This window comes from Mustela erminea, chromosome 12, assembly GCF_009829155.1.
Source record: "Mustela erminea isolate mMusErm1 chromosome 12, mMusErm1.Pri, whole genome shotgun sequence".
NCBI lineage: Eukaryota > Metazoa > Chordata > Mammalia > Carnivora > Mustelidae > Mustela > Mustela erminea.
In genome coordinates this window covers 7,302,840-7,317,227 of record NC_045625.1, presented here as the reverse complement: position 1 = coordinate 7,317,227, position 14,388 = coordinate 7,302,840, and the positions used below count along the sequence as shown (strand labels likewise).

The window sequence follows — 14,388 nt, the reverse complement described above, 5'->3', positions numbered from 1 at the left end:
GCGTGAGCCAGGTCACCTCTCCGAGTCTGTTTGCTCATCTCAGCTTAAGGGGCGACCCAAGGACCCCCTGTGGGTCCCGCTGTCTATAACCTCGGGAATACAGCACTCACCGTGGATCCCAGGTACCTAGAGATTGGCTCACTTGGGCAGAATTTCCAGAATTTCTGTGCGCAAGTGGAATTCTGCGTGACCTGTGAGACTCAGGAGGAGGGGTGGTTTAAATAAATAAGCAAACACCAATTCACGTTTGTCCAATGAAGACCGTCTGTTGGACTCCGTCTCAGTTGCACAATGAAAATACGTTTGCACCCTTAAAATTAACGTTGGAGTAGAATTAACGTTAGCATTGTAAAATAACATTTTGACAAGCACACACAGAGCTTTGCGTAGGACATTTCTTGACCCCATGATGCCATTGGTCTGTGGCGTAATGAGCTTTATTACAATCAGGGTTTCATCCTGGTTTTTTTCCCCGCCTAGGAAACAGGTGCTCTTATCTGATAATGCTTTAGTAAGTTTCTCCCAAAGTACAGAATATAGGTTTCACTTTTATTTGGTATTGTGATCTCTGTCTGTCAAATAAATAAAATCTTTAAAAAAGAAAGAAAGAAAGCTCAGTAATACACAAAAATTCAGCGTTGCGGTTCTGTTTACCAGAATGATTTCAAAAATACAGTTTATTAAGAAACAAGCATCTCCAAGTTGAAACAACTTTTCAGTCAGAATGCTTGCCGTATTGTGTTGGAATGACTGCAGTCATCAGCAAAATGAGATACCTTCAGCATCTCTCTAGCTTATTTTATTTATTTATTTATTTGACAGAGATCACAAGTAGGCAGAGAGGCAGGCAGAGAGAGAGAGGAGAAAACAGGCTCCCCACAGAGCAGAGAGCCTGATGCGGGGCTCTATCCCAGGACCCTGAGATCATGACCTGAGCCGAAGGCAGAGGCTTTAACCCACTGAGCCACCCAGGTACCCTCTCTAGCTTATTTTTGTTTCAGAGGCAAACACGAATAATTTAACAAAGGAAGATCCGCATTTCAAAATGTAGCTCTTTTATTTTTAAATGTGACCCTCCTTTTTTCTTTAATTTTATTTTTAAGTAATCTCTCCACCCAACATGGGGCTCAAACTCAAGACCCTGAGATCAAGAGTCACATGCTCTGCCAACCCAGCCAGCCAGCCCTATAAATGTGAACCTCCTTTTTTTCCCCCCTAAGATTTTACTGATTTATTTGAGAGAGGGAGAGAGCGAAGCAGGCTCCCCACTGAGCAGAGAGCCCAGTGTGGGGCTCAATCCCAGGACCAAGAACAATACATGATCTTGCTGAGGTGGATAAAATGCCCCGGCAACTGCAGACACTCAGGAAAACACACTTTAGGTCTTCACCGTGGGCGGTCAAGTTTGTTTCCTGGGGTCTTAAAGACCTGCCACTGGCTTCACTCATTCAGAAGCTCTTTCTCAGCACCCTCCATGAGCAAGTCAAGGTACAGAGGTTCAAAACCATAGCCTTCTGCCTTCAAGGACCCCCCAGTAGCAGAGATAAGTTGTACATGAATATAGCCCTGAACCAGAAGTTCTGGATGGGGTAGTTGAAGAGATAGCAGAGTGCCATGGACTTGGGTGGAGGCTGAGCAGAGATGGGGATTACCGCAGCTGTCTCCAGATTCCTCACTGGCCCCTCCCTGTGCAGCCCAAGACCTTTCTTTACAAACTCATCATCAGATCTCTTTCAGAAGGGCTGGCATGTCATGTACGTTACTCAGATGTTTCATAATGCTGCATTTAAGCATCAACATCTTATTTTTTTACGTTTTATTTATTTAATCTCTACACCCAGCGTGGGGCTTGAATTCAACAACTCAGAGATCAGGAGTCACCTGCTTTTCCCACTGAGCCAGCCAGGCGCCCCAATATATATATATATATATATATATATATATATATTTTTTTTTTTTTTTTTAATTTGAGAATGAGCATGAGCAGGAGGAGAGGCAGAGGGAGAGAGAAAGGGAGAAGCAGACTCTCCGCTGAGTAAGGAGCCCCTTGCAAGGATCCCAGGACCCTGGGATCATGACCTGAGCTGAAGGCAGACACTTAACCAAAACCAGCTGAGCCACCGAGGTGCCCCATCCAACATCTTATTTTAAAATCCTTTTCTCTAGTTCTTAACAAGAAGCTTTTGAGCAAATTAAGAAGTTCCTTTTACTTTGGTGATTTCCAAATTATAACCATCCATTTTTATCCATGGTAGTGAGATTTAGTCTATATTAGGAAGTGGTTCACATAGAAGGAACATCTCTGTGACGCGGTCTGCCTCCGCAGCACAGATCTCCTGACATCTTCCGTGGGGAAGGGATGATGTAGAGCTGGTAGGCTGGCTTGGAGAGGATCATCCTTAAGTGATATCCCAAACGTGACTTTCCAGGACCTGAGATTTTTTTCTCTTATCCTTACATCAAAGGGGTGTTCTAGAGCTGTGTTGCCCAATAGAACTTTCTGTGTGGTGGAGATGCTCAGTGAGTCCATGTGCTGCGGAGTACCTGAAATGTGGTCACACAACTCAGGACTGGATTTTTAATTTCATTTAATTAATTTGAAATTTACAACTTCCCTCCTGAATAGCAGAAGACCAAGGCCAGAAAGCTTGGACTGTACTGAACTTAGAAATGTTCTGAGAGCGGGCTCTGAAGGTGTCTGGAGTCTTACAGGAGGGCCCGGCTGCCCCCAGATCAGTGCTTCTAGGGAGTCCCTTCACACAACCACCTTTGGTGAGGGGCCGTTCTGCCCCCATCATGTCAGCTCCTGGGTGCTTGCAGGAACCCAGAGAAAACCTGCAGGGGAATCGGTTGCTTCCAAGGTGCTCACATTACAGAGTGGCCTAGAAAAGGTCTCTCGAATCAGCTAGAAGGCTGGTGGCCCACGCAGCCCGAGTCCAGGGCTCAGCCGGCTCTGGGGCAGCTCTCCTGCGGATGAATGGGCCCAAGGCCCCCGTGGGGCCACTTGCAGGATTACTGGGGCCCCAGGTCCCAGGCAGCCACCGCTGGCTTCTACCTTCACAGCTAAACTGGGCCCATTTCCAGTGGTCATTGACTCCGTCTGTACTTCCACTAATTTTTCTGCTGGGAATGATTGACAAAGGGGAGAAAACCATTGTGTTGTGTGACGCGTTTGGGGACCTTGTGGAAAAACAGTCTGAGGGCTGTTTGTTCATCTGGAGGGCTTGGCAGCGGAGGGTGAAGGTTCGTTGGGTCCGAACTCCAACTCTCCCTCTGCCTGGCCTGTTTCCGAAGAGTTAACTTGGGGCACCCGTGACGTCAGTCCTGATCTTTACACCCTCCGCTTGAGCAATCGCCGCCTCCTCGCGGGGCCGGCGCTCATTGGCTGCGGGCAGGACTTCCCCCAGGCCGGCTTTTCTCAATTAAGTAAAAGGGCAGGGCCCGAGTCGCTTATGACAGCTGCGGCCCCGGCTTCCCTGGAGCAAGTGTGCGGCCCGGGCTGCGTTCCCCGGCTCCCCTCGGCCCCGCGCGCTCGGCTCCCGGTCAGCATGCTCTGCCTGTGCCTGTACGTGCCGCTCATCGGGGAGACCCAGACTGAGTTCCAGTACTTCGAGTCCAAGGGGCTCCCCGCCGAGCTGAAATCTATCTTCAAACTCAGCGTCTTCATCCCCTCCCAGGAGTTCTCCACCTACCGCCAGTGGAAGCAGGTCTGGGGCAGCGGCGGGCGCCTGCCGGGGAGGGCCGCGTGCATGCTGGAGTGGTGGCCGAGTGCGCGTGCGCGAACTGCACCCCTCCCCAACTCTGCGAAAGGGAAAGAATGTCTGAAATGTGCAAGTTCTTTCCCCAGTTGTCATGTGGCTGTAGCCGGGAAGGGGTTATGTCACGTCACGTGAATGACTGGCTTTCATATGACTTCCAAGGAAGGCCGGAATTACTGGGAAGATACCTGTGGGAGATGGAAAGGAATTCTAACGCCGCGGATTGGGGTTGGGGGGAGGTTGATGGGAGTTCCAGAGAAATGCAGGGCTGCGAAGGGGGGCACAGCCCAGCCACTGTGGGGCCGTTTCTCAGCGGTGGGGGAGGGAGAGGCAGAGAAGCTCCTGTTGGAGGCCCAGGGCTTGAAACCGGAGCCATGGAGGCTGGAGCTGGCCTGGCTAGACTGTGTCCTGGGGAGGGGGAAGCTTTGCCAGACTAACTTTCTGCGCAGGGGTGGGCAGCAGAAATCAGGACATTTTAAAGATGAGGAAATGGTTCGGGGTGGGGGGGGGCGGTCCTCTTGCCTCCAAAAGAGTCACCCTGACTTATCTGTTAATCAAATCTTGTGCTGTCCACCACTGCTCTTCATGGCAGTGGAGGTCAGATGATTTTGCGGGGATGGTGGTTTGCATATCCTAGGAAGAAGACAGAAAGTAGGCCAGGTGGTTCTGAGGTAGAAGCAAGGACTTTGAGAATGTCTTGAAGTCAGCTGCAGTGAACGCATCCTTGGGTTCTCTGCATACAGGATACCCACCCCCATGAAGGCACGTGGATCGCGTTGGTGGCAGAGCAGCCCAGATACCAAAGAGCTCTGTGCCTAACGTTCGCCTCCTGGATTCTATTTCCACTCCTGCCATAAATCTAGAATGATAACCCTGTATGTAATTTGTACCATTCTTGGCGGAGAGCACAGATGTCGGCAGGAAGTTAACTCCAGATAGCAGATAAAATATGTGCCAGCCTCTGTCTCACATTCCAGCCACACCCCTGGCGTTGTTCTTTGGATCATGTTAGGTGACATGGTGTCTGTCCAGGCCTCCTCCTCGTACCCTTAGTGGCTGAGCAGTCACACAGGGCCATCAGGTGGTTCAGAGAGTAACCATGATCATAGTCCTTGGAGAGCACCAGCTCACCAATGGTCCATCCATTTCCAAACCCCCTGGCTCAGACACTTTTAAAGCCATACTGGTTTGTGACTAGTGAGCCCGTTTCTCACCAAAAGAATTGGGCAACACAGGGAAACTATGACCATTTTCCTTCGGAGGTTCTTAGTCCAGATTTTGGGGTGTTGCTAGGTTGCAGTGACTCATGTGTGTCACCCACCTTCTTGAGATTAACTTTTAGGGTGGCAGCAGGATCTCCAGGGAGGTGGCTCTGGAGTCCCAACAGGCCCAGCTTGAACCCCGCCCACCACCCTGGCTGTGTAACCTTGGATAAATTACTTAACCTCTCTGAGCTTGTTTCCTTCCCTGTGAAAATAGGGGGAATGACAGTATCTGCCTCCTAGAGCTGCTTGAGAGGATTCAGCAGTGTATTAGGGGTCACGCCTTTATTTAGCAGGCCCTGTGGCACAGGCCAAGGGCTTACTGATTTGGGGAGAATTTCCAGGGGCTGAGAATCCAAAACGGCAGCCACTGTACCAAGCTCACCTCTAAGAGTAGGTACAGAGTACTGTCCAAGGGGTCTCTTCAAGCCTTCTTGGGTCTGGAAACTACTAAGAGTTGGCCCGCTTTTTGGTACCTGCTCAAGGGAGCTGGGTCGGTTATGTCATCTGGCTCCCCTGTGATCAGAGGCCGGCAGTGCCCATAAGCCCATGCCCAAGAATAGTCTCCCTTGGCTCCTACTGGGGTCCTCTGGCAGTGTTTCTGCCACGCAGGCATTGGCAGGGGCCAACCCTGCCCCCGTACCTTTATCCTGGTCACCCATTTGTTCTTGGGCCGGTGCCACATTGGGGATAAAAAGCAAGCTGCAGCATTCCTGATGGCATCTGGAGCTCCCAAGGCCGTCCCCACATTTGGGCAGGGAGCATGCAGGCTGAGGCCGGTCGCCAGGGACACGGTTGCAGGGGAGCCACACGGCTGACTTGGTTGTACAGTAAGTTAGTCTTCAGGACACCTGGGATGAGAACATGCCAAGCTGGCCACTGCTGGCCTGTGTCTGAAGGGCACCTCCCAGGGGTGCCTTTTTCCTCTTTGCTTATGAGGGAAGCAAGATGGACTTTTGCCTTGGGTTCTGGTCAGGCCTTGGGGATCCAAATGGTGGCTTGGGGAATAGAGCAGAGGAAGCGCCTCAGGTCCTTGGGGCCACCTCTGTTCCCAAGTTGGCACAATTGTTTCCTGGGGACGGGGCACCCTGAGGAAGAAGGAAAAGCTGAGGCACAAACTCAAGGACGAAACCTTTAACTTTTGTTTCGTAGAAAATTGTGCAAGCTGGAGATAAAGACCTCGATGGGCAGCTCGACTTTGAAGAGTTTGTCCATTATCTCCAGGATCACGAGAAGAAGCTGAGACTGGTGTTCAAGAGTTTGGACAAGAAGAATGATGGTGAGGGGCGCCTGGGGGGCTCAGTGGGTTAAGCCTCTGCCTTCAGCTCAGGTCATGATCTCAGGGTCCTGGGATCAAGCCCCGCGTCTGGCTCTCTGCTCAGCAGGGAGCCTGTTTCCTCCTCTCTCTCTCTCTGCCTGCTTCTCTGCCTACTTGTGATTTCTGTCTATCAAATAAATAACATCTTTTAAAAAAAAAAAAAAAGGGCAAGAATGATGGTGAGCGCTGCCTTCAGGGCCAGCGGCATTGCGGGCTCGGGCCTCGGGCGGGCCTGGCCCCTGGCTGAAGCCTTTCTTGTCGGCAGGCCGGATCGATGCCCAGGAGATCATGCAGTCCCTGCGGGACCTGGGAGTCAAGATATCCGAACAGCAGGCGGAGAAGATTCTCAAGAGGTAAGAGCTTCGTCAGCCTCTGTCTGGTTTAACAAACGTGTGATGAAAGAGATGTTCTTGGACCAGCTGCGTGGCGCTATTCACTGTGTTGACCCAGTTGCTGTGAACTTTGGCTTCCAGTGGTTTGACGCCATGAGCGGACAGCCCCTCCCCAGAAGCAGCTGCTCCCTGAGTCCCAGGCCAGAGTCACAGGTCACCTGGAAGTGTGCCCGCTCACCGGTGACCCGTGAAGAGAAAAGACTAGTTGGGGGGATTTCAAGTGGGTGAAAGGCAAACAAGGAGCAGCCTCCGCCTGGTGGGGAGGGGAAGGGGCTAGGTTCAGCACCCGCACAGGGCCGACTTCTCCCCGGAATGCGGACTTTTTTCTCCACCCTATAGTCAGGCGTGCTGTCCCCCAGACAGCTCCCCCCGGGAGAGCAGAGTGGCTCAGCCAGGAAATCAGCGCAGATTTGCTTTCAGAGGGCTGCTGCCTGCATCTTTCCGGCTCCGTGGGGCCGGAAGCGGCTGGTCGGGGACAGCTGCCTCTTGGCCAGCTCCCTGGGCGCTGGGCCGCGGTGTGTGCCTGCTTCACTAACATCTGCTCCGAGCACTTATCTGTGTTTTTCCTCTCTCCTCTGCATCCTCCTTTGTCTGTCTGTCAGAATACGAACGGGCCACTTCTGGGGCCCTGTCACCTAGTAAGTATCCGTGTCACCCCGGTGACTCCCTCCCTCCTTGACCTCTGTGCCTGACCACAATGGGGTTCTCGTGGGCCAGGGTAGTCCCGCTTTCGCTTTGGTGCGAAGTGGGATGTGGAGTCACCTCGCCTCTTCGCTGGGGCAGAGGCACCTCCCGTGCTTTCCTCGGTGGCCCAGCGCCTGCCCTGGGCTCGTCTGGGCTGGGGGACATGCAGCTGACACACAGGCCTGTTACCCCGAGGCAACCGAGCGTGCACTTGTCTTGCAGCATGGATAAAAACGGCACGATGACCATCGACTGGAACGAGTGGCGAGACTACCACCTTCTGCACCCTGTGGAAAACATCCCCGAGATCATCCTGTACTGGAAGCATTCCACGGTGAGGCCCGGGGTCCAGGGTGTGGAGGCGCTTTCTTCCTCCTCCGATCACACGTCTGCTTTCTGGGCATCAGCCCCCGTCCCGGTGGGAGACCTTACCTCCTCCTCAGCAGGGGACTCCGCTCCTCTGCCAGCCCCCCAGGAGCCCTCCAGGTGTGCCCTCTGCGCCCACACGCCTGGCAGCCTGACCACTTCCCAGATATGGGGTTCCCTCTGCCCCGGAGGCCCTCCTGTCCTGCTGCCCATCCTTCGGGGTCCACTCCAAACCCTCCTTCCCCAGTCCTGCCCCTTCCCCACTCCTGCTTACTCTCCCAAAGCCCACATGTAGCTGAGGCAGCGGGGACACTCTACTAGGACTAATAGAGCCATTAAGTCTCTTCCCCCAGCACCCTGTTTTTGGTGTCCCCTCTCTCTGTTAAAATGTCCCCACAGTCCCGCACATGCTCTCTCACCCCTGTCAGCGGTGCTGTTCAGAAAGGCCCATCTGCACCTCCCTGGTCATGGCTGTGTTGACCCCCTGCCAGCGAGCCCCTTCACTCAGGGTACACGCACCCCGTTTTGCTATCTTCACCACCCCAGACTGCCCGCTCTGGGAGGAGAGGCCAGCGGCGCGCCTCTGGTCTGTCTGCCACGGTGCCCGGGGCAGGGGCTCACCTCAGGCCACCCCTGGCTCTCCAGGTGGCTGCAGTTCGGCGCATGTCCCAGCCTCGGAGCAGAGCAGGCTCTGACCAGGCGGGATGCCACCCAGGAGAGCAGCTGTTACGTAGGCCTCACGGCCCTCTGATATTTGCCGAGGCCTTATGCAATGTTCTGCCAGCATGATCTGGTTACACATCGGGTTTCAGAATTTTTACCCCTGACTTGACCCTTTCAGCGCAGGCAGCCTGTGATCCTGGGCTGAAAAGCCTTTGTAAGCCATTCCTGCAGGGGCCGTATCTGAAAGGCAGGCCAAATGGTTTTATAACCGCTTTCTTCCAGCTGCGCTCTCACATCCTCTCCCTGGGCCCCTGCAGGGCTCATGCAGGGATCCCGGATCACAGCACCTCCATGTAGTCCCCGCCTGCCCCCCACCCTGGGCCCCTGGGCCCCAGGGCACTGTCAGTATCAGCATGGCCCCTGGGGCCCGCTCTTCTGCTCGGTGCCAGGTTCCAGACCTGGCTGGCTGCCAGCAGCCTGGCCACAGGCGTCAGGAGCCTGCTTGTTTTATCTCTGCGGGTCTTCCTTGCAGATCTTTGATGTGGGTGAGAATCTGACGGTCCCTGATGAATTCACAGTGGAGGAGAGGCAGACGGGGATGTGGTGGAGACACCTGGTGGCCGGAGGCGGGGCGGGGGCCGTATCCAGAACTTGCACGGCACCCCTGGACAGGCTGAAGGTGCTCATGCAGGTACGGAGCAAAACAGGCCTCGGACCACCCAGTTCCTACCCCGTGGGTCCTCAGTGGGTTGGTTTCCTTTTCCTTTGTCTTGTGCTCTTGGGGCTCCTCCTTTTCTAACCTAGTAAGTTCGATTGGAATTACTGCTCCGATGAGGGCAACAGGAGATCCGGGTCCAAGTACTCTTTTGCACGTCGTATCTGGGGCAGGAAAGCCAGGGGTCACATTACAGGGCTGAAATGTGGACAGGTGAAGCCAGTGAGAACCGGAGTGGCAGGAACCTGTTTCCTTGGGCATATCTTGCATAGGCAGCACGCAGGGTGGGTGCGAGCGGACCCCTGCCTGGCCCAGACACCTTTACCCTGGCCAGGCGCCCACCTCCACGTCCACAGGGCAGAGATAAGCTAGGCCCACGTCAGGGACAGGCTTGCGAAATTGGCCTGCATGAGGACACCCTGTTGGACTTCAGTGTCACCTAAACATGTCTCGTCACCCACCTTGGTCCCTTGATTGTGCGCCAGTGCTGGTGTTACTGAGCCCTGTTTGGAAAAGGTGCGGTCCTCCTGGATGGCAAGCACTGGGTCTTGTAGGGAAGTCATGAATCACTAAGTTCTCCAGAAACCACGATTGCATTGTAGGTTGACTACCTTAAAAAAAAATTTTTTTTTTTTTTAAGATTTTGTTTGTTTATTTGTCAGAGCATGCACAAGCAGGGGGAGCAGCAGGCAGAGGGAGAAGCAGGCTCCCTCTTGAGCAAGGGGCCCCATATGGGGCTCCCTCCCAGGATCCTGGGATCAGGGCCAGAGCCAAAGACAGATGCTCAACTGACTGACCCACCTAGGCATCCCACTATCTAAAATTGTTTAAAAAAAGAAAAGAAAGGAAGAAAGAAAAGGTGCCATCCTTTCTTCTCCCTCTTGCCCTCCTGAGCCTATTAAACATGAACTCCCTTCTTTTGTAGAAGTGGGGAGGCAGAATGGTGGGGAGAAGAGCTTTAGGGGATAGGACCTGACGGGGGTCTTGGCCTCACAGCTGTGTGACCTTGGGCCAGTCACTTCAGTGCCGGGACTTCGTTCCTCTGTAAAAGCCAAGGGGCTTGACCAGATTGCCTCCCGGGTTGGTTTTTCTTCACCAAATTCCTGGGAATGCGGTAGGAGATGCAAAGCAGCCCGTGGGTGGGTGACCGTACCAGGGATGGGCCTGAAAGTGATCGTGGTTTTAGGATTAGTGAAGCTGGTTGTGGTTTCTTGAAAGCCCGTTATGTAACTCTCAGCACTTCTGTACAGGTTTGAAATCTTTCCATAAAAAAAAGCTCTGTTGAGGGGCGCCTGGGTGGCTCAGTGGGTTAAGCCGCTGCCTTCGGCTCAGGTCATGATCTCAGGGTCCTGGGATCGAGTCCCGCATCGGGCTCTCTGCTCAGCAGGGATCCTGCTTCCTTCTCTCTCTCTCTGTCTCTCTCTCTGCCTGCCTCTCAGTGTACTTGTAATTTCTCTCTGTCAAATAAATAAATAAAATCTTTAAAAAAAAAAAAAAAAAAAAAAAAGCTCTGTTGAGGGGCGCCTGGGTGGCTCAGTTGGATAAGCCTCTGCCTTCAGCTCAGGTCATGATCCCAGGGTCCTGCGGTCAAGTCCCGCATCGGGCTCCCCGCATCGGGGAGTCTGCTTCTCCCTCACCCCTCCTGTGCTCCCTCTCACTTGCTCGCTTGCTCACTCCCTCTTTCAAATAAGTAAATAAAATCTTAAAAAAAAAAAGCTCCAATGGAAAAAATGGGTTTAAAGTAGTGGCCGCATGGGTTTCTGGCCCAGTGTCTGCACACAGTACACCATGAAGACCTACGGTATCCTTGTCGGCGTCTCCTGGTGCCAAGTTACCCTTCAGAACCCCGACAGGCGAGAGCTGCCTGCTGGCCCCAGTGTGCAGACCTGCAGAGGCTCTCTGTTCCATGATGGCCACCACCGCCCGGCTCTGGGGTTCTTTCTGACCACTAATCCTTCCCTCCCCAGGTCCATGCCTCCCGCAGCAACAACATGTGCATCGTGGGCGGGTTCACGCAGATGATTCGAGAAGGTGGAGCCAAATCGCTCTGGCGAGGCAACGGCATCAACGTCCTCAAAATTGCCCCCGAGTCGGCCATCAAATTTATGGCCTACGAGCAGGTGAGGACCCGGCTTCCCCAGGCGAGTCTCCTGCCGTCAGCTGCTTTCTGAGCTACCCTGGCCCGAGGTCCCTGTCCTGCTGATGGCTTAGAAGCTGGAGCCAGCCCCTATACCCAGGGGACACTGGGGTGAGGCAGGCAGCTGGGTCCAGCCCCCACTCTGCTGCCAGCCCCAGTGTGGGCTAGTTCCTTCTATTTCTGGCCAGGGCCAGACATGCCAGGAACACCAGGTCTTGGCTCTGGGAGGAACCCTGGGGTTGGGGCAGCTGTGCTGGTCTCTGGGGTAGAGCCATTCATTTGCTCTCTGCTCTAGATCAAGCGTCTCGTGGGGAGCGACCAGGAGGCTCTGAGGATTCACGAGAGACTTGTGGCTGGGTCCTTGGCGGGGGCCATCGCCCAGAGCAGCATCTACCCGATGGAGGTGAGACCGTCTTGGTCCTAGAGTGGGCAGTGCGCATGGGGCTAAGGGTGAGGAGGGGGCCGTGCTCACGCTCCTGTTGCTCCTTTTCTGTCCTCCAGGTTCTGAAGACCCGGATGGCCCTGCGCAAGACAGGCCAGTACTCGGGCATGCTGGACTGCGCCAGGAAGATCCTAGCCAGAGAGGGGGTGGCCGCCTTCTACAAAGGCTACGTTCCCAACATGCTGGGCATCATCCCCTACGCTGGCATAGACCTAGCCGTCTACGAGGTGAGGCCCCAGCGGGCTCAGGCCCCTTGCCCCAGTAGCAGGGATTCAGAAACCCCTCCTAGCTGTCCCCGCCCCCCAACCTGTCCTCACTCCCTGCTGGACACTGGGGGATGGATACAGACCCCTCTGTTCTCTGCTGCGGTCTCCTGCCACACACCCTGCCCCAGCAGCCCCCAGGTTCTGCACCCTCGGGGACCCAAGTGGGCAGACCACCAGACTGCGATGCTAGGAGGGCTCACTGGGCCCCCAGCAGACCTCAGACCACAGAAGTCAGGCTCTCTGGGTGGGGAATGGGGTGTTGCCCTGCCGCATGCCCGCTCCTTGTCCTATCCGGGAATCCCCAGTGACAGCAGAAACAAAAGGCGAGCAGGCCAAGTGAATCAGGTTACAGTGGCCTCGAGGATCCCATGTGACAAGGAAATGTGCCCTGTGCGGATCCAATGACTCTGCCCCACCCCCAGACCCCTGGCTCGTTGTGCCTCATAAGCTCTTTCGGAGCTCACAGGCCGTTCAGCTCATCCCCGGCCCCTGGGCCCCGGCCCCCCTTCCCTTCCAGACGCTCAAGAACGCCTGGCTGCAGCGCTACGCGGTCAACAGCGCGGATCCTGGCGTGTTCGTGCTCCTGGCCTGCGGCACCATGTCCAGCACCTGCGGCCAGCTGGCCAGCTACCCACTGGCCCTGGTCAGGACCCGGATGCAAGCCCAAGGTAATGCTGCCTCTGGGTCAGTCCCCAGGGGCCCATCTCCCCTGGCGAGGCAGGTGGGGCTCTGGGGAGGAGCTGGCCCGCTCTGATGCGTGCGTCTCTCACAACAGCCTCCATCGAGGGCGCTCCGGAGGTGACCATGAGCAGCCTCTTCAGACAGATCCTGCGGACCGAGGGGGCCTTTGGCCTGTACCGGGGGCTGGCCCCCAACTTCATGAAGGTGATCCCAGCCGTGAGCATCAGCTACGTGGTCTACGAGAACCTGAAGATCACCCTGGGCGTGCAGTCGCGGTGATGGGCCAGGGGCAGCCGCGCCTCGCTCGACGGACTCACGGATCCCGGGCCCGCAGCCCTGGGGTGCGCAGCCATCCATTCTGTGAATGTGCCAACACTAAGCGGACTGAAGCCAAGCTGTGAAAAGCCTGGGATGTGCCCGCGAGGGAGTGGGGGAGGGCCTGGCGGGCCCACCGGCTGCGTCCTGCTGACCCCGGCCGGCCGGCACATCTGTCCAGGGGCCAGCAGGACACGGGCATGTGCACGCGGGGACGCGACGTCTGCCGTGGCGCCTGCCGGACGGACGGACGGCCGCGCCCGGAGCCGGCTTCGTTCTTCTTCCATCGCGCGGCCAGACCGCTGGCCGCGGGCCCTGCCCTTTGGCCTGCCGGGCGCCCACCCTGTGCCCGTCTTGCTTCCTTCCTCGCTGCCGTGTTGATATGGTAGGAGGAGGGCGCCAGCCCTCCCCCATGTTAGCGCTCGCCCCTCCCCCCTCGGTCCGAGGGGGGGCCTGGCTTCCTGGCCTGCAGGGTCCCCTCTGGCCAGGTTGTGCCAGCCAGAGGGAGGAGGAGTCTGGCTTTGTGCTCAGCCTCATCTGAGCCCTGCTGTTGGCTTCTGAGCTCCCCGACAGACGGGCCCCTGGATGGGCGTGTGCATGCGGGGGACAGGGCCCAGCACCTCCACTGGCCACCTGGCATCCTGGCGCGTGGCTTCCCAGAAGGCGCATGCTGGCCCCTTGCTGCTCCTGCTGCCGGCGGGTGGGGAGGCGGTTGCCAGGGCGTATCTTGGTGCTCTGAGCTGGCCCCAGACTCTGTCAGGACTGGAGCCGGCTCAGAACCAAAACTCCCTGTCCCCGCTCTGGAATGAGAACAGAGTGGGCATCCCCGAGTTGGGGGAAGGGGCAGCCGCTGCCCCGCATCTGTGCACCCCGATGAGAGAAGGAAAAGGTGTTCAAGGCCTTAACTAGGTGTCATTGGGCAAAGGGTTTTTGTTCAGAAGGACAAGCTGGACAGATGGATACATTCTGTGCTTCCACAGGGAAGACAAAGAGGGTAGAGAGCCTGGTCAACTGCATTAAAAAGTCTATTTCCGAGCCGCTGGGGATTCGTGTCCGATCCCAGTCGGGGGGCAGAGTGGGACCAGCCTCACATTCCACTGATGCAGGGGGTCACACTGCTTGGAGCCTATTTATTTCGTATTTATTTGAACAGAGTTATGTCCTAACTATTTTTATAGATTTGTTTAATTAATAGCCTGTCATTTTCAAGTTCATTTTGTATTCATATTTATGTTCATGGTTGATGGTACCTTCCCAACCCCCTCCAGGCCGGGTGGGAAGAGGAAGGAGGGCCCGTGAGAGTGACCTTTCCCACCACTGGCCGCACTGACGTCAAGTATGTCCAAAGAAATTCCACGGAACTGGCGACAGATAAAAGGTCAGGTGGGG

The 14,388-nt window shown here is 55.5% G+C and overlaps 1 protein-coding gene across 11 annotated transcripts in view; it reads left to right on the top strand.

The window, feature by feature from the left end:
• The window catches only part of SLC25A25 (solute carrier family 25 member 25), a 33,049-nt gene extending 19,692 nt beyond the window's left edge, over positions 1-13,357 (top strand). For 3 of the 11 annotated variants that reach the window (XM_032307151.1, XM_032307156.1, XM_032307160.1), the window contains exons 2-11: positions 6,173-6,299; positions 6,604-6,691; positions 7,333-7,368; positions 7,637-7,748; positions 8,976-9,134; positions 11,126-11,278; positions 11,591-11,698; positions 11,797-11,964; positions 12,521-12,671; positions 12,779-13,357. In XM_032307151.1, the coding sequence (XP_032163042.1) occupies positions 6,173-6,299; positions 6,604-6,691; positions 7,333-7,368; positions 7,637-7,748; positions 8,976-9,134; positions 11,126-11,278; positions 11,591-11,698; positions 11,797-11,964; positions 12,521-12,671; positions 12,779-12,963 (1,287 nt within the window). In that variant the 3' untranslated portion in view covers positions 12,964-13,357. Of the gene's footprint in view, positions 1-2,267; positions 3,708-6,172; positions 6,300-6,600; positions 6,692-7,332; positions 7,369-7,636; positions 7,749-8,975; positions 9,135-11,125; positions 11,279-11,590; positions 11,699-11,796; positions 11,965-12,520; positions 12,672-12,778 lie in introns of those variants that run through there. The other 8 variants (XM_032307149.1, XM_032307153.1, XM_032307154.1 and 5 more) reach the window with 6 other exon arrangements.
• The last annotated feature ends 1,031 nt before the right edge of the window (positions 13,358-14,388 follow it).